Here is a 22,886-nt window from a genome sequence, read left to right as displayed (position 1 = left end):
ATTTGGAGTCCCCCTGGTGGTTCCTAGAACCTCAGCTGGTTTTGGGGTCCCTTCACTTGGTTCTGGGAGTTCCTTCACCCGGATTTGGGGTCCCTTTATTTGGTTCTTGGGGTCCCCTCACCTCGTTCCTCTCTGTGAGGTTTTGGGGTTCCCCCCCACCCCCAGTGAGACCCAACCATCGCCGCCTTCTGAAAAAAAATCAAATTACATTTATTGATGCGGGGGAGGGGGTGTTGGGGGGGGTCGTGGATTTTTTTTTTTTTTTGGTCATTTTAGGGCCTTTTTTTTTTTTGCTTTTTTTTGCTCTTTTTGTATTTTTTCTTTTTTTTCTTTCTTTTTTTTTTTTTTTTTTTTTTTTTTGGGGTGTTCCCCCATTTTGTTTTGATAAGCAATGGGGGGGGGGATTTAGAGGTTTAGAAATGAGGGGGGGTCCCTACACAGAACAGAACTACGCCTATGGGGGGGGGTCACCCCATTTGGGGGGGGCTGTACAGGGGAGGGGGGGTCCGGGTGTGCAGCGGCATTTTGGGGGGGGGGGGGTCTCGAGGGGGGTAAGGGGGGGGGCTTTGAGGTCCTTTCTGTTATAAAAGAGGAAAAAATCGGAAAAAAAAAAAAAAACAACGAAAAAAATAAAACCAAACGTCAAAAAAAAAAAAAAAAGGAAAAAATCCAAACCACACCAAAAAAAAAGAAAAAAAAAAAAATTCCTTCATATGAAAAAAGTGGTCCCGGGGGGGGGGGCCCCAGTCTGGTGCTCGGGGGGGGCCGGGGGTCACAGTGCTGGCTGAGCACACAGACTGGGGGGGCTGGGGGGGCACTGGGGGGGCTGCGCCATGGGGGGGGCACGGCCTGGACCCCCCCACTCATTCCCCCTGGGATTTATTGGGGGGGGGGGCTGCACCCACACTGGGGGGGGCTGGGCTGGTTCTGCCCCCCCTCCAGACTCGGGGGGGGCACTGGGAGAACTGGGGGGGTCACACCCTCCTAGCCTGGGGGGGGGCACAGCTCAGGGAACCCCCCCAGATACCCCAAATTGGGGGGGGGGGGATTGGCACCACCTGCCATGGAGGGGAGGGGGGGGCACAATGCCACGGAGCCCCCCCCCCAAAAATAAAAAAATCCCAAAAAATCCCCCTCCCAACGTGGGGGGGCAAAACACCCCAAAAATGCCCCTTCAGCCCCCCCCCCCAGTGCTGGACCCCCCCCCTCAGCACCGACCCCGCCCTGGAGAGGGGGGGGCTGCGGATGGGAATGTGGGGGGGGGCAATAAATGGGGTCCCAGCCCAGTTTGGGGGTCCCCAGTGCTGGGGGGGGATTCAATAAATGGGGTCCCTGCCCAAAGGGGGGGGCTCCCATTGCTGGGAGGGGCATAAATGGGGTCCCAGCGGTTTGGGGGGGTCCCCAATGCTTGGGGGAGGGTCCCAGTGCTGGAAAGGAGGGAGGGGAGGGGGCAGCAAATAAGTCCCGTGACTTATTCCTAATCATCATTATTATTTCTTTTTTTTTGTTTTGTTTTGTTTTTTTTTTAACTCCCGCGCTTTTTTTCCTGCTCCTTTTTAGTGTTCGTTTGGACAAAAAAAAACCCAAAAAACCAAAAAATAATTAAAAAAAAATTTAAAAGGGGAGGGGGCGGAACCGGGCGGAGGAAAGGAGGGGGGCGCTGAATGGGGGGGGGCGGGAAGGTGACGGGGCGGGTCCGGGGTGTGGGGGTGTGTGGTGGGGGGGAAATCTGATCATTTGATCATTAAAATTAATGAATTAATTAATTTGTTTTTTTGTGTTTTTTTTTTCGGTGGCGGGTGAGGGCGGTCTGGCTGTCGGCGGCCTCGGCGCGGGGCTCACACGCTCATTGTCATGCTGGGCGAGTACTATAGAGAGAGCGGAGACACCACAGCGTTATCGGCGGCGCCGGGGCGGGGGTCCCGGCTCTGGGGATGGGGGGGCGCACACACCCAGCGCTGCCCCCCCCCGGCGCCGCCCTCCTCATCCTCACACCTCGCTCGGCCAGGGCGCCCCCCCCGCCGCCGCCGCCGCCGCCGCTGCCGCCGCCGATGCCGCCGGTGCCGCCGGTGGGGGTGACACGATTCGGGGCGGGGGTCGCCAGTGCTGCGCTCTGCTCGCCGACCCCCCCCGTCCCCGGCCGCCGCCGCCGCGCCCCCCCCGCGCCCCCCGCCCTCGCCGCCTGCCCCCCCGGGGGTGCGCGGGGGTCCCCGCCGGGTCCCTTACGCTGTCGCTTTGGAAGGGGTTTAGGAAATTGCTGCTCAGCTCGGCGTCGTCGCGAGGGGTCCCGGGGGGGTTGCTCAGGGCCCCCAAATTACTGGGGGAGCTCTGGAGGGAGGGAGGGGGGACAAGAGTTAGTGCGGGTGGGGGGGGGGGGGGGATTAATGGGGGGGGTGGGAGATGGGGGGTGGTGGGGTGGGGGAATCAGTGGGGGGGGAGATAAATGGGGTCACAGCAAATAATGGGGGAGCCCAAATAAATGGGGGAACCCAAATAAATGGGGTCACAGTAAATGGGGGAACCCAAATAAATGGGGGAACCCAAATAAATGGGGGAACCCAAATAAATGGGGGAACCCAAATAAATGGGGTCAAAGTAAATGGGGAACCCAAATAAATGGGGTCACAGTAAATAATGGGGGAGCCCAAATAAATGGGGTCACAGTAAATGGGGGAACCCAAATAAATGGGGGAACCCAAATAAATGGGGTCACAGTAAATGGGGGAACCCAAATAAATGGGGTCACAGTAAATAATGGGGGAACCCAAATAAATGGGGTCACAGTAAATGGGGGAACCCAAATAAATGAGGGAACCCAAATAAATGGGGTCCAAGTAAATAAGACCCCAGGACATGGGGGAACCCAAATAAATGGGGTCCCAGAAAATGGGGAACCCAAATAAATGGGGTCACAGTAAATAATGGGGGAGCCCAAATAAATGGGGTCCAAATAAATGGGACCCCAGGACATGGGGGAACCCAAATAAATGGGGTCACAGTAAATAATGGGGGAACACAAATAAATGGGGTCCAAATAAATGGGGGAACCCAAATAAATGCCATCCAAGTAAATTGTGGGGGGGCAATAAATGGGATCCCAAAAAATGGGCTGGACACAGGGGAACCCAAATAAATGGAGTCCAAATAAATGGGGTGGTCCCAGAACATGGGGGAGGCCAAATAAATGGGGTGCCAGTAAATTGTGGGGGGCAATAAATGGGGCCCCAAAAATGGGGTGATCCCAGTATATGGTGAGGGGCAATAAATGGGGTCCCAGTAAATTGTGGGGGGCAATAAATGGGGTCCCCAAAAAATGGGGTGGTCCCAGTATATGGTGAGGGGCAATAAATGGGGTCCCAGTAAATTGTGGGGGGCAATAAATGGGGTCCCCAAAAAATGGGGTGATCCCAGTATATGTGGGAATCCAAATAAATGGGGTCCCCATAAATGGGGTGCGCCCAGCACATGAGGGAGCCCAAATAAATGGGATCCCAGTAAATGGTGGGGGGCCCAAATAAACGGGGTCCCAATAAATGAGGGCTCCCCAGCACATTTACCCCCATAAATGGGGTCCCAGTACATGGTGGGGGGGCAATCAATGGGGTCCCAGTAAATGGGGTGGTCCCAGAATATGGGGGAGTCCCAAAAATGGGATCCCAATGAATATGGGGGGCTCCCAGTGCATTTAGGGGTTCCCAGTAAAGGGGTCCCAGCACACTGGAGATCCCCAACAAACAGCTCCCAGAACATGGGGGACCCCAATAAAGGGGGTGCCAGCACCGTGGGGGTCCCAGGGTCCCCAGCTCACCTTTGGCAGCCCATCCATGTCCCCGGAGCCTGCCAGGGTGACAGAGGGGCATTAGTGACCCCCAAATTTGTGTGTCCCCAACCCACGTGTGTCCCCCAAACTGTGTCCCCCAAATTCTCCATAATCCACATGTCCTTCCCAAACTGTGTGTGCCCCCCAGTCCATCTGTGTCCCCAAATCTGTGTCCCCTCAATGTGTGTGTGTCCCCAAATCCGTTTGTGTCCCTAAATCTGTGTCCATGTCCCCAAATCCCTGTGTGTGTCCCTAAATGCCTGCCTGTGTCTCCAAATTTCTGTCCCCAAATTTCTGTGTCCCCAAATCTCTGTCCATGTCCCCAAATCTGTGTGTCCCCAAATCCCCGTTTGTGTCCCCAAATCCGTGTCCATGTCCCCAAATCCGCATCCATGTCCCCAAATCCGTGTCCATGTCCCCAAATCCTTGTTTGTGTCCCCAAATCCTTGTTTGTGTCCCCAAATCAATGTCCATGTCCCCAAATCCTCATGTGTGTCCCCAAATCCACGTCCATGTCCCCAAATCCTTGTTTGTGTCCCCAAATCAATGTCCATGTCCCCAAATCCTCATGTGTGTCCCCAAATCCTTGTTTGTGTCCCCAAATCCTTGTTTATGTCCCCAAATCCGCGTCCATGTCCCCAAATCCCCATTTGTGTCCCCAAATCCCTGTTTATGTCCCCAAATCCTTGTTTGTATCCCCAAATCTGTGTCCGTGTCCCCAAACACCCGTTTGTGTCCCCAAATCCCTGTGTGTGTCCCCAAATCTGTGCCCGTCCCCAAGTCCGTGTACACGTCCCCAAATCTGTGTATGTGTCCTCAAATCCCTGTTTGTGTCCCCAAATCTGTGTCCCCAAATCCCTGTGTGTGACTCCAAATTTGTGTGTATCACCAAATCCGTGTCCATGTCCCCAAATCCTTGTGTGTGTCCCCAAATCCTCGTGTGTGTCCCCAAATCCGCGTCCATGTCCCCAAATCCTTGTGTGTGTCCCCAAATCCGTGTCCATGTCCCCAAATCCTTGTTTGTGTCCCCAAATCCGTGTCCATGTCCCCAAATCCCTGTGTGTGTCCCCAAATCCCTGTTTGTGTCCCCAAATCTGTGTCCGTGTCCCCAAATACCCGTTTGTGTCCCCAAATCCCTGTGTGTGACTCCAAATTTGTGTGTGTCCCCAAATCCTTGTTTGTGTCCCCAAATCCGTGTCCATGTCCCCAAATCCCTGTTTGTGTCCCCAAATCCGCGTCCATGTCCCCAAATCCCTGCGTGCGCCCCCTCAATCCATTCCCCCCTCCCACCCCCGTGCCCCCCCTGCTTCAGGAGCCCACCCAGGCTCAGAAGGAGCCCCAATCCCCCCGGGTTTGGGACTGTGGGGTCCCTGCTGTCCCCAGGGCTGTCACCCACCTAAGGAGCCGTTCATGTGGTGCGGCTCCATGGCGCTCATCCCGCCCAGGGGCCCCTCGGCTCCGGGCCCCATGGGGAACTGCAAGGGAAACAGGGGGGGCTGAGGGAGGCTGGGGGACCCCCAGGGACCCCCGAGGGACCCCCAGCCCTGTCCCCAACCCTGTGTCCCCTCCCCAGCCCCCCGTGTCCCCTCCATGGCTCACGTTGGGCCGGCTCCCCGCGGGTCCCATGGGGTTCATCATGGTGTACATGTTCTCGCTGGAGTTGGTGGAGTCTGGGGGGGACAGCACACGAGGGGGGGTGAGTGTGGCACCCCCAGATCCCACTTATAGCCCCAAATCACAATCACACCCCAAAAATCCCACTTACAGCCCCAAATCCCTATCACACTCCCCAAATCACAATCACACCCCCACAAACCTCACTTATAGCCCCAAATCCCACTCAGACTCTCCCAAATCCCACCCAGACTCTCCCAAACCCCACTTATGCCCCCAAATCCCAATCACACTCCCCCAAATTACAATCACGCCCCCAAATCCCACTCACATACCCAAAAATACCACTTATACCCCCAAAACCCATTCATGACTCCCCAAATCCCAATCACACACCCAAAAATCCCACTCACATACCCAAAAATACCACTTATACCCCCAAATCCCATTCATGACCCCCCAAATCCCAATCATACCCCCCCAAATCCTACTCACACTCCCCAAATCCCACTCACACACCCAGAAATCCCACTCATACCCCCCAAAATCCCCACTGACACCCCCCAAAATCCCACTCACACCCCCCAATCCCCTCACTCACCTCCGGGGCTGGGCAGGATGGGGGTACCAGGGGGGCCACCGCCCCCAGGAGGGCCCTGGAAGGGAAAAGGAAAACAGGAAAAATGGGGGGTGGGTTTGGGGGGGGTCACAGGGTCACTGCAGCCCCCCCGTGCCCAGCACTGCACCCCAATACTCACCACGTAATTGCCAGGGGATGAGGAGGAGTAGGCAATCTGGGGGGGACAAAGGGGAGTCAGAACAGGGGGAACACGGGGGCAACACCCCGATAGGACCCCCCCACCCCAAGGTATCTCCCCCTCCCCAAAATCCCCAAAATCCCAAACTTACGGAGTTGGCGTTGGGGTTGGGCCAGGGCCCGCGGCCACCGGGACCCCTGGGAAGGCAATGGGGACAGTGAGGGGGGGTCCTGCCGGGCCCGAGGCTCCCCCCACGCTGGGGGGGCTATGGGGGGGGGCATGGGGGTCTTACATGTTCATGGTGGGCATCCCAGGGCCGGCCAGAGAGCTGGGGGGGGGACGCATCCCGCTGCCGTAGCTCTGTGGGACGGGGGGGTCAGCGGGGCTGGGACACCCCTGCACTGTCCCCACCCTGTACCCCTGTCCCCATCCTGTACCCCTGTCCCCATCCTGTATCCCTGTCCCCATCCTGTACCTCTGTCCCCATACTGTACCTCTGTCCCCATCCTGTACCCCTGTCCCCACCCTGTACCCCTGTCCCCACCCTGCATCCCTGTCCCCACCCTGTACCCCTGTCCCCACCCCTATATCCCTGTCCCCATCCTGTCCCCCTGTCCCCACCCTGTACCCCTGTCCCCACCCCTATATCCCTGTCCCCATCCTGTATCCCTGTCCCCACCCTGTACCCCTGTCCCCACCCCTATATCCCTGTCCCCATCCTGTCCCCCTGTCCCCACCCTGTACCCCTGTCCCCACCCCTATATCCCTGTCCCCACCCTGCATCCCTGTCCCCACCCTGTACCCCTGTCCCCATCCTGTACCCCTGTCCCCACCCTGTACCCCTGTCCCCACCCCTATATCCCTGTCCCCATCCTGTATCCCTGTCCCCACCCCTATATCCCTGTCCCCACCCTGCATCCCTGTCCCCACCCTGTACCCCTGTCCCCATCCTGTACCCCTGTCCCCACCCCGTATCCCTGTCCCCACCCCTATATCCCTGTCCCCATCCTGTACCCCTGTCCCCATCCTGTACCCCTGTCCCCACCCTGTATCCCTGTCCCCATCCTGTACCCCTGTCCCCATTCCTGTCCCCATCCTGTATCCCTGTCCCCACCCTGTACCCCTGTCCCCATCCCCACTGTGACCTCCACCCTGTCCCCAAAAGCCATCCCCATCCCCATAGCCCCATTCCCTGCCCCTGTTACCCCCATCCTTGTCCCCACCCATGTCCTTATTCTCGTTTCCCTGTCCCCATTCCTGTCCCCATCCCTGGATCCCCATTCCTGTCCCACTTCACCCACCTCCATTCCCGTCACCCTGTCCCTGTAACCACTTCCACCCCTGCACCCCTGACTCTGCCCTATCCCAGTACCCCAGTACCCCATTATCCCAGTACCCCATTATCCCATCATCCCCATATCCCAGTATCCCAATATGCCCATATCCCATTATCCCTGTATCCCATTATTCCATTATCCCAGTAACCCCATATCCCATCATTCCATCATCCCAGTTTCCCATTATCCCAACATCCCCGTACCCCATTATCCCAGTACCCCATTATCCCAGTACCCCATTATTCCATTATCCCAGTACCCCATTATCCCAGTACCCCATTATCCCATCATCCCAGCACCTCAGTACCCCATTATCCCATTATCCCAACATACCAGTACCCCATTATCCCAGGATCCCATTATCCAGCACCCCAGTACCCCAGTACTCCAGTATCCCAGTATCCCATTATCCCAGTACCCCATTATCCCATTATCCCATTATCCCAGTATCCCATTAATCCATTTTCCCATTATCCCAACATCCCAGTACCCCACTATCCCACTATCCCAGTACCCCATTATCCCATCCCTGTATCCCCCACTATCCCAGCACCCCAGTCCCCCCCAATCCCAGTACCCCCCTACCCCACCATCCCAGTCCCCCCATCCCAGTGCCCCCCGTACCTGCGGCCCCATGGCGGCCATGCCTCGGGGGGGGTTCATGCGCTGCATCGGGCCCCCCATGCCGGGATGCCCTGCACAGAGGGGGGAGCCGTGAGACCCCCAGAGCCCCCCTGAACCCCCACTCTGGGCTCTGGGGGGGGCTCAGGGACCCCGGGGGACCCCAGACTCACCCTGAGCCCGCGCAGCCGGGTCCATGGCGTTGGGCAGCAGCGGCTGCGAGCCGGGAACACCCACGGGGGGCTGCAGGGAGAGAGGGGGGACAGCGGGTCAGGGGGCTGGGGAGGGGCTGCACCCCTTTATTTGGGTGCCCCCCTTTGTTTGGGTGCCCCCCGTTATTTGGGGAGGGGGCTCCGGCAGTGACCGCCTCACCTGGTTGGGCATCCGGAGCGGGGGCCGGGGGCCGCCGGGGTACCGGGGGGACATGAAAGGCTGCAAGAAAGAGAAAGGGGGGTTTGGGGGTCAGCTGGGGTTTGGGGGGGGGTCGGTGCCACCATGGGGGGGCTGTGAGCCCAGGGAGGGGCTGTGGGGACACGGGGGGAGGCTGTGCCATGGTGGAGGTGCGATCCCCCCACCCCCCAAAACCCGCTGAGGACACACGGACACACAGGACACATGGACAAACAGGACACACGGACACACGGACACACACACACACAGACACATGGACAAACAGGACACACGGACACACGGACACACACAGGACACACACACAGACACATGGACAAACAGGACACACAACAGACACATGACACTGGGACACACGGACACACGGCGACACGGGACACACAAGGACACCCACACGACAATGGACAAACAGGACACATGGACACACGGACGCACAGGACACACAGGACACCAAACCATGGACAACAGGACACATGGAACACACGGACACACACAGGACACCACACACACAGGACACACACGGACACACACACACAGGCACACAGGACACACACACATGGACACACGGACACACGGACACACAGACACACACAAGGACACAGGACACACAGGACACACAACACAGGACACACGGACAAAACACAGGACAACACACACAGGACACACAGGACACACACACAGACACACGGACACACGGACACACACACAGGACACACGGACACACACAGGACACACACAGGACACACACAGGACACACGGACACACAGACACACGGACACACACACACACAGGACACACACACAGACACACAGGACACAGGACACAGACACACAGACACACAGGACACACGGACACACACAGGACACACGGACACACGGATACCTGGAAGAAGGCGGGGGGCACGGGACCCCCGGCCATGCCGTCCCCGGGGGGCAGGTTCCCCATCACCGGGCTGGGCGCTGCCGCCGCGCTCTGCGGGCACAGACAGACAGACGGACGGACGGCTCAGAGCGGGGCCGGGGGGTCCCCATCGCCCCCCGTGCAGCTCCGAGCCCGGGGCCCCGCTCTGCCCGGGCCGGGGGGAGCTGTAAAGGGAAGGAATGCGGCGCTTTCCGCTCCTCCGGCCCGGCCCCGGCGCCACAAATGGTTCCAATTTGGAGCACGGAGGGGAAGGGGGGGACCCCGCGCTGCCCCCTCCGCCCGGGGGGCCCCAAGCCCCCCAAGGCCGGCGGGGATGGGGGGCCCGAGGTGCTTGCAGGGGTGGCAGTACCCGTGTGATGGGGACAGCGATGGCCATGGTGACACCTGGGACACGGGTGGCACCCAGGGCTGGTGGCACTGAGCGCCCAGGGATGGGGTCTGTGCCCTACAGGGGGGTCCTGGGGGGGTCCCAGGGCTGTGTCCCCTCCTGGGGACCCCCCCCGACACAGCCTCAGGGCCAGGCTGGGGTCACTGCAGCCCCCGGGGGTGACAGCGCTGTCCCCCCATGGCAGGGACCCAACGGGGCCCCCCCGGCCCCCCCCGGCTGGTGATGCTCTGCACAGTTGCCATGGCAACAGGTGGGGGAGCTGCGGCTCCTCCTGCGGGCTCAAGGTCAGCAGGGAGGAATTGGGGTGGGGGGGACACGTGGGGGGGGTTTGGGGGCTGCTCCCCCCTCGAGGAGACCCCAGACCCCGCTGGGGGGCAGCTGCTGCCATACCCACCCCAATAGCTGAGCACAGGCTGGGCCCCCCCAGTTCTATGGGGGATGCTCTGGGGGTCCCGACATGCCTGGGGGGGGGGCTGGTGGGAACATGAGGGGACCCCAGCTCCACGCTGGGACCCCCAGCTCAGCCCAGCCGGGCACCGGGAGGGGAGCACGGCTGTGTGGGGCACCCAGCGGGTGCGGGGGCGCCCGGGGCTCCCCCAGCCCTGGCAGGCTGCAGTGCCATGGCAACGTGGCCTGACCCGCGCCGTGTCCCCGGCGTCACCGGCACCGCACCGGCAGCAGCCTCATTAATTCCGGCATGGAAATCAGGAACCGGCTCTGCGCAGCCACGGGGCCGGGGGCGGCGGCGAGGGGATGGGGAGGGGTCCTGCTGCAGCCCCCGCGGCGCCAGCGCGGCCCCACAGGGCCCACGGGAACCCACGGGACCCCACGGGAGCCCACGGGGGTCAGGGGATTCCTGGGGGCAGGGGATCCACGGGGGCCCTGCAGGGTCCCGAGTGCAGGGGGCACCGAGGGTCCTGCAGCCCACAGAGTCCCCCCATGGCACCGTGGGTGTCCCCCCATGGACAGGGACCCCACTCTGCACCCTGCATCCCATGGGGGCATCCTACACGGCACGGCACCCCACATCCTGTGGGGCTGTGGATCCCACAGCACCCTGGAGCAGAATCCCACAGCATCCCACAGCCTCCTGCATCATCCCACGGCCTCCTGCATCATCCCACAGCCTCCTGCATCATCCCGTGGCCTCCTGCATCATCCCATGGCCTCCTGCATCCTGTGGCATCCCCATGAGGGCCCAGAGCACCGTGGGCTCCACAGAATCCCACAGAATCCTGCACCCTGTGGGGCTGTGGAACTGTGCATCATCCTGCATCCCACAGCATCCTGTGGGGCACGGATCCTGGATCATCCTGCATCCCACGGGCTCTGCATCCTGCATCACCCTGAACCCCCCAGCATCCCAGTGTGGGGGGGTCCCACTGAGCCCCAGCCCCGCAGTGACCCCCGGGACCCCGGGTGGGCACAGGGGACACCCCCAGGACCCCGGGTGGGCACAGGGGACACCCCCGGCTGGCACCGTGCCCATGGTATGGGGGAATGGGGGGGGGTCCCTGTGCCCTGGGGGGGTGACAGAGGGGGATGGGCACACAAGGGGGGCACAGAGCCCGGCCCCCAGGGATTAACCCCCCCCTCAGTGGCACCCTGTGCCACGGGCAATGGGAAATAGGTCAGCCAGAGATCGGGGCTGGCAGGGCAGGAGCCCGGCACGGGGGGGTCCCGGCGGTGGGGGGGGGTCGGCAGCACACGGACCCCCCCTCGTGAGGCACTCACGTAATCATGGAAGGCTTTGGCCTCGCTGGAATGCTCGCAGGTTTCCCGGCGGTCCGGGGCGGCGCAGTACAGATCCCAGAACACGCTGGGGACACAACGATGGGGTGGGATGGGGTGGGATGGGGGGCAGAGGGTGAGGACCCCCCTCAATTCACACCCCGACCCCTCCCGCGATCCCCACACCCCGGGCCCCGCTCCCTCCCTCGGCCGGGGCCTCCCGGGTCTCGGCGCTGCTTTCCCCGCCTGTTTTCCCTGGAAACGGTCGCTACGGCCGGAGCCCAAATTCCTGCGACTTTACATCAGGCACGGCAGCATCCCGCCGCCGTGGGGAGGGGGTCCCTGCCCGCGCCCCCCGCCCCGGGCTGGGGCAGCACGGGGGGCCCTGCCTGTCCCTGGGAGCCCCCCGTGTTTGGGGGTGCTGGCTGGGTGCCAGTTAACCCCCCCTCGCTGTGTGTGCCCCCTCCCCAAATCACCAACTGATCGCTCACTGCCCAGCCCCGAGCCCCCCACCCCACAATTAACGCCCCCCCATCCCCACGCCCTCCTCGGGGGGCTCTGCGGGGCCCCCCCCAGCGCGGGGGTCCAGCCCCGGGGCCGGGAGCCCCCCCAGCCCCACTCCTGGTGCCAAATTGGATCCATCTGGAGGAGCCGGGCAGGGGGGGCCGCGATGGGGGGAAAAGGGGGGGCCCCCAAATCGCTGATGGGGAAAGCAGAGGGGCAGGTTTGTGTTTATGGGGTACGAGGGGATGTGGTGGCACAATGGGGGGGGGGCAGCTCCCAGACCCCCTCCCAGCCCCTCTGCCATGGGAATGGGGGGGTTGCCCCCTTTCCAACCCCCCAGACCCCCACTCACCACCACCAGGAGTGCAGGAAGCCGGGGGGCTCCCCCAGCGTGATGTTCTTCTCCCATCGGATCTGCGAGGGGGACACGGGGGGTCAGCACCCCCAGCAGGGATTGAGGGGCTCCAAGACCCCCCCCGGGTGGGATTGGGGGGTCTGGGGGCGCTGCCACCCCCCCCCTTACCTCCGACAAGAAGGTCTGGGCGGATTTCTGGGCCCCCACGTGCAGCAGGTACTCGTAGACGTAGAGCGCCAGCCTGGGGGGACAGCAGGGGGACAGGGACAGGGTCAGGGCCCTGCCACCCCCCCCGGTGACACCGCCACCCAACGGACCCCGCGGGACAGCCAGGATGGAGCCCCCCACCCTCAATTAGTGCGGGTTAATGAAGGAGCTTCGATGTCACCCCCCTGAGGGACCCCAGCGGTGACACCGAGTGACTCCCGCCGGTGACAGCGCCGGGGTGGCTCCAGGACAGGTGACACAGCCCACAGGATGTGGCTGGGGCCCGGTGTCCCCGCGGAGCCCCGGGAGCAGGAACGGGACCCGCGGGGGTCGCAGCCCCGGTGGGAGCAGCCCCCGGCCCCAGCAGCGCCCGGGGACCGGCACGGGGAGCGGCGGGCACGGAGCGGGGACCGGGGCCGGCAGCGGCCGCGCAGCATCGGCAGCCCCGGGGCCGTTCCGGTGCCGCTGCCCCCGGGATGGCACGGCCGGGGAGGGCGCCCGGTGCCCTCAGGGATGCTGCGGACCGGGCACATCCCGGCTCCCGGTAGCGCCGGTGCCACCGCGGGGCAGGTGCCCCGGGGGATGGCACAGACCGGGGGCACAGCCCCGCTCACGGCAGCCTCGGAGCGCTCCCGTACCCTGGCGGATGGCAAAGAGCGGGGGGATCAGCCCGGCTCCCGGTGCCTCGGGGGGTGGCACGGTCGGGGAAGGGGCATCCCGGCCGCCGGTGCCCCCGGGGATGCCGCAGACCGGGGAGATCAGCCCGGTGCTCCCGCAGCTCCCGGTGCCCCGAGATGTGGCAATACCCGGGGGCACATCCCGGCTCCCGTTAGCCCGGCGTGATCGCGACTCCCGGTGCCCCGGGGGATGCCACAGACCCCGACACATCGCAGCTCCCGGTGCCCCGGGGGATGGCGCGGATCGAGGGGGATCATCCCGGCTCCCGGTGCCCCGGGAAGCCACGGACCGGGGGGATCATCCCGGTTGCCGGTGCCCCGGGGAATGGCACAGATCGGGGGGAATCATCCGTGCTGCCGGTGCCCCCGCAGCTCCCGGTGCCCCGGGGGATAGCACGGACCGGGGGGATCACCCCGGCTCCCAGAGCCCCGGGGGATGCTACGGATCGGGGGGCTCATCCCGGCTCCCGGTGCCCCGGGGGATGCCGCAGACCGGGGGGCTCATCCCGGCTCCCGGTGCCCGGCTGACCCCCGCCAGCTCCCGCTGCCCCGCGGCTGCCGGTGCTCCCCGGCGGGGCGGGGCCGGGGGGTCCGCCCGCCCCCCGATCTCCCCCCGCTTTTCCCGATCTCTCCCCCCCCCGTCCCTTCCCGCTCCGTCCCCGCTCCCCCGGCGCCCGCCCCGGCAAAAACTTCCGCGCCCCGGCCGTCCCCCGCCGCCGCCCGGCGCCGCACTCACTTCTCGCGGGCCTGGCCGTCCGAGGGCACGCCGGAGCCCTTGCCCTTGGCGTACATGGCGCGGCGGCGGCTGTCAGCGGCCCCGGGCCCGGCCCCGCGCGGCCCCCGCCGCCCCCGCCGCCCCCGCCGCCATCCCGGCCCGGCCCGGCCCGGCCCCGCCGGCTGCGGCCGCGCGCCCGAGGGGGAGCTTGAAACCGCCGCGCCCCCCCCGCGCGGCTGTTCCGGCAGCGCCGCCACCACCCCCCCCGCGCCGCGCGCCGCGCTTAAAGGGGCGATGGCGGCGGGGGGAGGCGGTGGGGACCGCGCTGAGGAGGGAGGGAGGGAGGGAGTGGGGAGGGGGACACACGGACACGGACACGGACACCGATACGGGGGGCGAGGGGAGTGGGCGAGGAGGGTCACAGGCACTGCGGGGTGGGCACAGGGGGCACAGGGGGGCGAGGATGGGGCTGGGTGGACGCGGGGACGCGGGGATGAGGAGTGGGCACGGACACGGGGGACACACGAGAGGGGGTGGGCATGGAGGGGCAGGGACACACGGGGGGTCAGGGACACGAGGGGCGTGGGCATCCAGGGAGGGGGCACACGGGGAGTCAGGGACACGAGGGGGTGAGTTAAAGGGGCAGTGACACGAGGGGACACGGGCACGGTGGTCACGCAGGGACACGAGGGGGTGGGCGCGGACACGGCGGGTACAGGGGGTGGACATGTGGCAGGGCGGACACGGACGCGAGGGGCTGGGCACGGAGGGACACGGACAGGAAAGGGTGGGCACGGGCACGAAAGGGTGGACATGGGAGGGGGGACACCGGGGGACACGGGGGACACAGAGGGACACGGATGTGACACGGTGGACGCGGAGGCGATGGGGTGGACTTAAAGGGGCAGCGACACGAGGGGATGGAGACAGGATGGTCATGGAGGGACACGAGGGGCGGCCACAGACGCGCGACACAGAGGGACACGGATGTGACAGAGGGACGTGGACACGACGGGGTGGACACATGCGAGGGGTTGGGCATGCGGGGACACGGACACGAGGGGGACACACGGACACGGCGGGGGGACAGACGGAGAGGAATGGGAGCAGGGAGTCACGGAGGGACTCGGACACCAGGGGGCGGACACGGACACTGTGTGACACGGGGGGACACGCTGTGACACGGGGGGACACGGAGGGGACACGATGGGGACACGGAGGGACAGGGATGGACACAGGGGGCGGACGTGGAGGGACACGGACACCGGAGGGGGCTCGGACATGGGGAGCGGACCCGAGCACGATGCACTGGGGACACCGAGCTGCAGACACGGGGAGGGGACACCGGGATGGGGACACCCACCCTGCCAGGGGACACAGCCACAGAGTCCCCCCGGCTCCCACCCGGCCCCCGGGTCCCCTCACACTCGGGGGGTCCCTGTGCGGCCGGGGGGGGGGGTCTGAGTGCCCACACGCGTGTCCCCCACCCCTCGGGTCACCGGGGTCACCGGGACACTCAGCCAGTGCCGGGGGATGCTCAACCCCCCAGGAAAGGGCCGGGGGTCTGGCAGGGCTCAGGGGGGCCTGACGTGGGGGTGCTGCCCCCCCCCGGGGCCGGCTACGCCCTGGCAGGGTGACACGGGACAGCCGGACCCGCCTGTTCCTCTTCCCCACACCAGGCAGCAGCGGCCGGAGCGCAGGCGAGTGGGGCTGCGGTGGTTGGGAGGGGGAAGGGGGGCAGGAAATGCCCCGCTGGGACCCCCAGGGGCCCTGGGGTGGGGGCCAGACTGGGCTGCGCTGGTTTGCACTGGGAGGGGCGATCGGTGGCAATGGGGGTCCTGATTCCCGTTTCCCACCAGGCTCCCGCTGCAGTGCAAGGACCATGGAGAACCCCGCGGCCCCGCTGCTGCTGCTGCTGCTGCTCCCCGTGACCCCCATCCTCCTGGTGTCCCCCTGTTTCCCTTTGATGCTGGACATTTCCCCTGAGCTGAACCTGACCAACAGGAGCAGCGGCTGTGCCGAGCTGGACTGGAGCCCGTTCCGGGGGCACCGGCGGCTGCTGCTGGGCCACAACGGCATCGAGGCCCTGAGCCCCTCGGCCCGCCTGGGCCCGCAGCTGGAGGAGCTGGACCTGGCCGAGAACCGGCTGCGGGAGCTGCCCCGCGGCTTCTTCAGCAACGCCACTGGGCTGCGGGTCCTGCGGCTGGAGGGGAACCCGCTGCCCGCCGTGCCCGCCGCCGCCTTCCAGCCCTCGCTGCGCTCGCTCAGCGTGTCCTGCCGCTGCGACGTGCTGGGCACCGTCCTGGAGCCCTGTGCCCGCGGGGGCATCCTCTGCCAGTGCCTCACCCCGCACGGGCATCCCTTCAACGCCACGGAATTCCACGGCCGCGAGTGCGGCCCGGGCGCGGGGCTGGTGGCCGCGCTGGTGGCCGGGCTGGTGGCCGCGGTGGCCGCGCTGGCGGCAGCGGCGGTGGCCGCGCTTTGGTACCGGCGGAGGAGAGCGGCGGCCGCGGTGGGCGGCGGGGGACGGGGGGAGCAGGACCCCGCTGGAAGCGCCCGCCAGCCCCGCTACATCAGCCGCGACACCGGGAGCGCCGATGCCAGCGACGGGCCCGACTACGAGAACGTCTTCGTGAGCCCCGGCACGGCCCCGGCTGCCGGGCAGGGATTGGCACGGGCGTGGCAGGAGCCGCGCTACAGGTGAGGCTCCGGCACCGGGAATGGGCGTTCCGGGAGTGTTCCACCCCCTCCCTGCGCTGCTGTGCCCTGATGGGTTTGTTCTGCCTTATCCGGCCTCATCCTGCTCCATCCTGGGCTGAACCTGACATTGCATCCATGCCTTTACATCCCATCCATGCCTTTACATCCCATCCATGCCTTTACATCCCATCCATGCCTTTACATCCCATCCATCCCTTTCCATCCCATCCATCCCTTTACATCCCTTTACATCCATCCCATCCATCCCTTTACATCCCATCCATGCCTTTACATCCCATCCATCCCTTTACATCCCATCCATGCCTTTCCATCCCATCCATCCTTTTACATCCCTTTACATCCATCCCATCCAACACTTTACATTCCCATCCCATCCCTTTCCATCCATCCATCCATCCATCCATCCATCCATCCATCCATCCATCCATCCATCCATCCATCCCATCCCATCCCATCCCATCCCATCCCATCCCATGTCACCCCATGCTGTTCCATCCCATCCTGCTCACCTTTTCCACCCTTCCCACCCGTCCCACCGGTGCCATTCCCTGTCCCCAGCCCCCAGGTCCTGCTGCACGAGGATTATTTCCTGGAGAGCGCGGCCGATCCCGGGGACCAGCCCATCTACGCCAACACCCTGGGCCCCAGCGAGGACATCTACCTCACTCCTGACCCGTGAGGGGCTGGGGGGACCCCGGGGGACACCGGGGGGCCCCTCTGTGTCCCTTTCCCCCGGCGCAGAGGGGACAGGGACATTCCCCACGTGCGGTTCCCACGCACATCCTGCGGCAGCGCCTTTTGCGGGTTTTTTCGGGTTTTTTGGCAGCCCCAGCTGGCTCCTTCGCCCCAGTTCTCAGGCGGGGGTGGGGGCTGAGCTGACATTTCCTCCCGGGGCAGCGGCCACCGACCGCGGGGACGCCTCGGCCGCATCCGCCGGCAACGGCACCGGAGCGGCGGGGCCGGGGCGCGCCCGGGGCCGGCGGGAGCGGCGGGGCTGACCGCGGCCTCGGCTTCCCCTTTCGAGCCCAGGGAGAGCTCGCCCCGGGCCGGGCTGGCGGTTGGGGACATCCGGTGCCACCTGCTCAATCTTCTCCTGCTAAATCTGCCGCTTTGGGGAACAAGAAAAATCTCCTTTTTTAATCCTCCTGGTGAGACCCATGGGGACACAGGAACCCCATGGCATGTCTGGGTGTCCCCCCAGGGACCCCATGGCTCGTCTGGGTGTCCCCCCAGTCCCTGGGAGGCTTCAGAGTGCCCCATTAAATGGTTGAATTATCTCTCATTACCCGCGTAGCTCGTGGTCTGTGGGAAGCCCTGGGCAGGACGTGGGGTTTGCCTGGGGGTCCCAGAGTCTGTGTCCCCAAAGTGGGGGTCCCAAGGGAGCTTGTGTCCCCAAACTGGGGATATCAAGGGGGCAGAGCCTCAGGAACTCGTGTCCCCAAAGTGGGGGTCCTAAGGGGGCAGATGTTCAGGAACTCATGTTCCCAAAGTGGGGGTCCCAAGGGAGCAGAGCCTTAGGAGCTCGTGTCCCCAAAGTGGGGGTCCCAAGGGAGCTCGTGTCCCAAATGGGATATCAGGGGAGCTCATGTCCCCAAAGTGGGGTCCAGGAGCTCGTGTCCCAAAGTGGGGATAAGGGCTCATGTCCCCAAAGTGGGGGTCCCAAGGGAGCTCGTGTCCCCAAAGTGGGGGTCCCAAGGGACCCAGAGCCAGGTCTCTCCAGTCCCTGTCCCCAGAGAAGCCATCTCAGCTTGCATCCCCCAATCCCTGGCCCCCAAAATCTTCATCCCAGAGCTCCCCCATTCCCCCTGCCCCAAGGTCCCCAGCAGGAGCCGCTGAGCCCAGGCCAGCCCCAGATCACGCTGGAACAGGGGACAGAAAGGAGCTGTGGCAGCAGAGCCACCCCATGGGGAGGCCTTGGGGACACCGTGGGTGCCACCGAGCTCCCGGGGGGGCTCCCCCATCCCTTTGGAGGCACCTGGGAACGGGGCAATGGTCACTCCCAGGGGTCAGAGCAGGGCCCAGAGCCCTTCCCAAGGACACAAACAGCCCAAAGGTCTCTGGGAGCAGTGCCCAGGCATTACTCACCTGCTGGCACTGGAAACCCCTGTGAATTTACCAGCAAATCCACGTGGAGGCAGATCCCAGGGGAGCTGGGGGTCCTGGCAGAGCCCCCCAGGTGTGCAGGAGGAGCAGCAGAACCCCTGTTACAATCACTTTATTCATTGTTATTACATCCTTTGGGTTTTATGGAAATATATAAAATAGAAAAATCACAAAAGCCCCTCCATCTTTCCCCCCTAAAAAAGGGATATTTTGCTATAAAATACAATAAGTTAGAAATAAATAACTGGGTTGCATAAATAAGTCTCTGAGCAAAGAGGGTTTGGAGTGGGACATGGACACCTGGGCACAGACCCACCCCAGCCCATCGGGGGTCTCTTGGGTGGGAAGAACCCACCTGCTCAATAAAATATGGATTTAAATTGGAGAAGAGACAGAGGAATCAGTTCTTTTGGTAGAGAGGTCACAACTGGAGATGCTGGGGCTGGGCTGGGTGGCAGAGCTGGAGACCCCAGGGCTGAAGCAGAGCCAGGTCTGGTTGGAGTCACTTGGTGCCATGGGATCTGGATTTGGGGATGCTGATGCTGGAGAGCCCATGGCTGAGTGGATCCAGGGCTGGTGTGGAGTCACTTGGTGCCACAGGATCTGGATTTGGGGATGCTGATGCTGGAGAGCCCATGGCTGAGTGGATCCAGGGCTGGTGTGGAGTCACTTGGTGCCACAGGATCTGGATTTGGGGATGCTGGAGCTGAGCTCAGGGTGCCCCAGGATGTGGATTTTGGGATGCTGACAGTGGAAACTCCATGGCTGAGTGGATCCAGGGCTGGAGATGAGTAATTCAGTGCCACAGGATGAGGATTTTGGGATGCTGGAGCTGAGCTCAGGGTGCCCCAGGACGTGGATTTTGCGATGCTGGAGCTGCCAGGATGGCTGTGCCCCCCCGGGATGGGCACAGCTGCAGCTGTCAGGCACAGTGGCACCCGGTGACCAGCATGTCCTCGAAGAGGGTGGACACCAGCCTGCCCTGGCCGTCCAGGTGCATCAGCACCATGGGGTCGTAGCCGGCGGGGACGCAGCAGGGAGGAGGCGCCGCCTTGGACAGCGAATGCACCCGGGACTGGATCTGGGCGTGCATGCTGGCCGGTTTGTAGTTGTGCGGGCAGGAGCCCTCGCAGAACCGCATGTGGTAACTGCTGGGCGCCACCACCCAGTCGGCCCAGCCGATGTCCTGGAAGGAGACCCGGAGCGACTTCAGGCAGCACCTCCCGTCGCCCTTCCCGCACTCCTCCTGCAGCCCCCGGGCTCTCCTGGCCGCCCGGGCTGGTTTCTCCAGGGTTTGCACCTCCAGCTCCAGCGTCTTCCCCTCGGAGGTGGCCAGCGCTGCCGAGACGTCGGTGCTGAACTCCAGCTGCAGGCGCAGCGAGGGCTCGGGCCCGGCCAGCCAGGGCCCGATGGCTCCTGTCAGGTCCAGAATGAGGGAATCCTGCAGATCCTGGCTCTGCAGCACCTGAGCGGAGCCCCCAGCGCCCGGCAGGGCGGAGATGGTGACACGAGGTGGCACCGAGGCGGCGGGAGGGGACAGCGGCTGCCGGAGGAGCTTCAGCTCCGCCCGCACCACGCGGAGCTGCCGCTGGAAATCGGCGGTGCGGGACAGCAGCAGGTGGTAGCGGTGGGGACCGAGGGGCTCCCGCTGTCCCTGCGCGTCCCGGTGTCCCTCGGGGATGTCCAGCCAGGGCAGCACTGCGGGGACAGAGGTGACAGCTGATGTAAGAGACAGGAATTCCTCATCAGCCCAGCCTTGGGATCAGCTCCGGCCTTTGCTTGCGGGGAATCACCCACACCCTGAGGGGTGCTGGAAATTCCGACATCCCATCCATTCCTGGCTGCAGCGTGTCAGCTCTCCCGGTGCCAGAAAAGGCGTCCCAGGACCCACCGGAGCACCCCCGCCCGCCCCGACCGTCCCCAGCCAGCCCAAGGAGCAGGAGGAATTATTTAAATAAATTTAAATTTTAATATAAATTAACTTATTTAATTATTTAAATCCCCCCTCCCAGACGCTGATAAACCCCCAAACTGGAGCTGAAGCTGGTGATCGGGGGGATTGCGCCCCACTTCCCCCTCCCGCTCACCCCCAAACCCCTCCTGCCGCACTCCGAGCCCCGAGCCGGCTGATCAAAGCTTTTATCCCCAACCCCGCTGATTTTTTGTGATTTTAGGCAAAGCGGCTCCGGCGCGGCTCCTCCCCAGTTCCAGGGCGAAGGAAGGAGCGGGACAAGGATGAGCGAGCACGGTGCTGCATGCCCGGTCATGTCCCGGGACAGCGGGGTGACATTCCCGAGGCCGGGACACGCTGGGACATGTGGGGGGCCATGAGGGCCGGGGGGTGACACCGAGCGGCGGCCACTTACAGGTGGGGGTCAGGCGGTGCAGCCTGGGCACGGCTTCCTCCCCTTCCTCCTCCTCCTCCTCCTCCCGGCTCCGGTTGCCGGCCAGCTCCGCCGCTGCCCTCCGGTAGAGCCGCTGCGCTCTCTGGATGCTCTCCGGGTCCGGCCGGTGCCGGATGGCGGGGGGAGCCGCCATCCCCAGCCGCTCCAGGATCGCCTTTTTGACCGCCTCCAGCTGCAGCCTGTCCTGGTCCCACGCGTGGGGCCGGCAATGCGCGGCCCGCAGCAGCAGCAGGAGCTGCAGGCAGGTGAGGGCGGCCATCCGCGGCATCGCTCCGCTCATGAGCATCCTGCAGGAATCCGGGGCAGGATTCCCAGCTCCTCTGCAAGGGCCGGACGTGCTGCTGCCGGCGGGGCTGGCGGGGGAATGAATGAAGAGGAGCAGACCTGACTTTATAGGAGCCGAACTTTGCCCGCCCTCCCCCGAGGGTGACGCCGGAGAGAACTCCCAGCAGGAATTTCTCCTCTCCTCTCCGCTGGGGTTTCCGACAGCAGCTCCGAGAGAGCTGCAGCGGGTGATGTCTAAGCTGGTTTGCAGCTGAGGAGATTTAAAAACATAATCTGGAATATTCCTTTTCGGACCCAAACATTTCCCTTCTACCTGCGGTTTTCCCCAGGGATGGCGCGGCTCGGGGAATGCCCTGGGGGTGATGGAGAGGGGATGAGGTGCGGGGCGGGAGCATCCCAAGCACGGGTTTGCCATCCTTGCATCCCCAGCCACCTCTCCTGGCCTGTTATCGAGTGGCTGTTATCGCGATCCGCGGGTCGGGTCGCGGTTATCGCGATCCGCCCCTTCCCAAAATCCCGGGAGAGCGGGGATGGGGCGGGCGGGCGGAGCGGGGGGAGAACCGGACCGGACCTCGTTCCACCGGCCAGGTGAGGTCGGGGGATGGCTCCGGTGAGCTCGGATCCTTCTGAGGCAACCGAGGCCGAGGTTACGTCATCCCGAAGGGCGGCAGCCGGGATGGAGCCGGGCACGCCGGTGGCACGGAGCCAGCGGGGCCGCGTGTGCCGGGCCGAGCCGTGCCAGAGCGGGGCTGGGCAGGGGAATCCAGGCTGGGAACGACCCCCGGGGGCCGGCACGGCACCGCCCCTCTCCCCGCTGCTCCTCAGGGATGCTTGGAGCAGGAAAGCGTGAGCGGAGGGATGAGGAGCTGCCGGTGGCGGGAGGAAACGGGCAGGGCCCCCGGGGCAGGCGAGGCCATTCCCGGTGTCCCGAGGTCCGTCCGAGCGCCCGGGCTCTGGCTGTGCTCCCGCCAGAGGAACGGGCGCTAATCCCGTGATTTAGGCTGCTTGTCCCGCTCCAATCCCGTGATTTAGGGTTGCTTGTCCCGCTCCAATCCCGTGATTTACGGCTGTTTGTCCCCGCTCCTCCGCCGGACTCGCTCCAGCCCTGCCCCGGCTTTTCTCACCCGGGTTCTCAAGGGGTTGCCTGAGGCAAAGCCTAAACCACGGGAGAAGTTTCACCCTAAAACACGGGAAAGAAATTTCACCCTAAAACAAGGGGAAGAAGTTAAGAAGTTTCACCCTAAAACATGGGGAAGGATTTTCCCCCTAAAACACGGGAAAGAAATTTCACCCTAAAACACGGGAAAGAAGTTTCA

At 63.9% G+C, this 22,886-nt stretch overlaps 3 protein-coding genes across 4 annotated transcripts; 1 reads left to right on the top strand and 2 right to left on the bottom strand.

Moving 5' to 3' along the window:
* Positions 1-1,098: 1,098 nt before the first annotated feature.
* On the bottom strand, positions 1,099-14,236 carry SSBP4 (single stranded DNA binding protein 4). 2 transcript variants are annotated; one of them, XM_064734134.1, is made up of 17 exons: positions 14,078-14,233; positions 12,626-12,698; positions 12,455-12,516; positions 11,602-11,686; positions 9,441-9,530; positions 8,523-8,582; positions 8,324-8,393; positions 8,154-8,224; positions 6,485-6,552; positions 6,344-6,389; positions 6,193-6,228; positions 6,036-6,090; positions 5,420-5,490; positions 5,217-5,295; positions 3,809-3,837; positions 2,227-2,328; positions 1,104-1,868 (listed from the first exon to the last, which is right to left on the bottom strand). In XM_064734134.1, the coding sequence occupies exons 1-17, from the start codon at positions 14,131-14,133 to the stop codon at positions 1,839-1,841; spliced, it is 1,083 nt and encodes a 360-aa protein (XP_064590204.1). In that variant the 5' UTR covers positions 14,134-14,233; the 3' UTR covers positions 1,104-1,838. The 2 variants fall into 2 exon arrangements, with proteins under 2 accessions (XP_064590203.1, XP_064590204.1); XM_064734133.1 differs by having other exon boundaries at positions 1,099-1,868; positions 6,036-6,228; positions 14,078-14,236.
* Positions 14,237-14,468: 232 nt separating this feature from the next.
* On the top strand, positions 14,469-18,041 carry LOC135458796 (leucine-rich repeat-containing protein 25-like). Its single transcript, XM_064734141.1, has 3 exons — positions 14,469-15,756; positions 15,916-16,756; positions 17,336-18,041. The coding sequence occupies exons 2-3, from the start codon at positions 15,939-15,941 to the stop codon at positions 17,454-17,456; spliced, it is 939 nt and encodes a 312-aa protein (XP_064590211.1). The 5' UTR covers positions 14,469-15,756; positions 15,916-15,938; the 3' UTR covers positions 17,457-18,041.
* A 1,031-nt stretch (positions 18,042-19,072) lies between these two features.
* GDF15 (growth differentiation factor 15) lies at positions 19,073-21,690 on the bottom strand. Its single transcript, XM_064734135.1, has 2 exons — positions 21,247-21,690; positions 19,073-20,578 (listed from the first exon to the last, which is right to left on the bottom strand). The coding sequence occupies exons 1-2, from the start codon at positions 21,569-21,571 to the stop codon at positions 19,803-19,805; spliced, it is 1,101 nt and encodes a 366-aa protein (XP_064590205.1). The 5' UTR covers positions 21,572-21,690; the 3' UTR covers positions 19,073-19,802.
* Between the last annotated feature and the right edge of the window lie 1,196 nt (positions 21,691-22,886).

Source organism: Zonotrichia leucophrys, chromosome 28 (assembly GCF_028769735.1).
Source record: "Zonotrichia leucophrys gambelii isolate GWCS_2022_RI chromosome 28, RI_Zleu_2.0, whole genome shotgun sequence".
Taxonomy (NCBI): domain Eukaryota; kingdom Metazoa; phylum Chordata; class Aves; order Passeriformes; family Passerellidae; genus Zonotrichia; species Zonotrichia leucophrys.
This window is presented reverse-complemented; position numbering and strand designations above follow the sequence as displayed.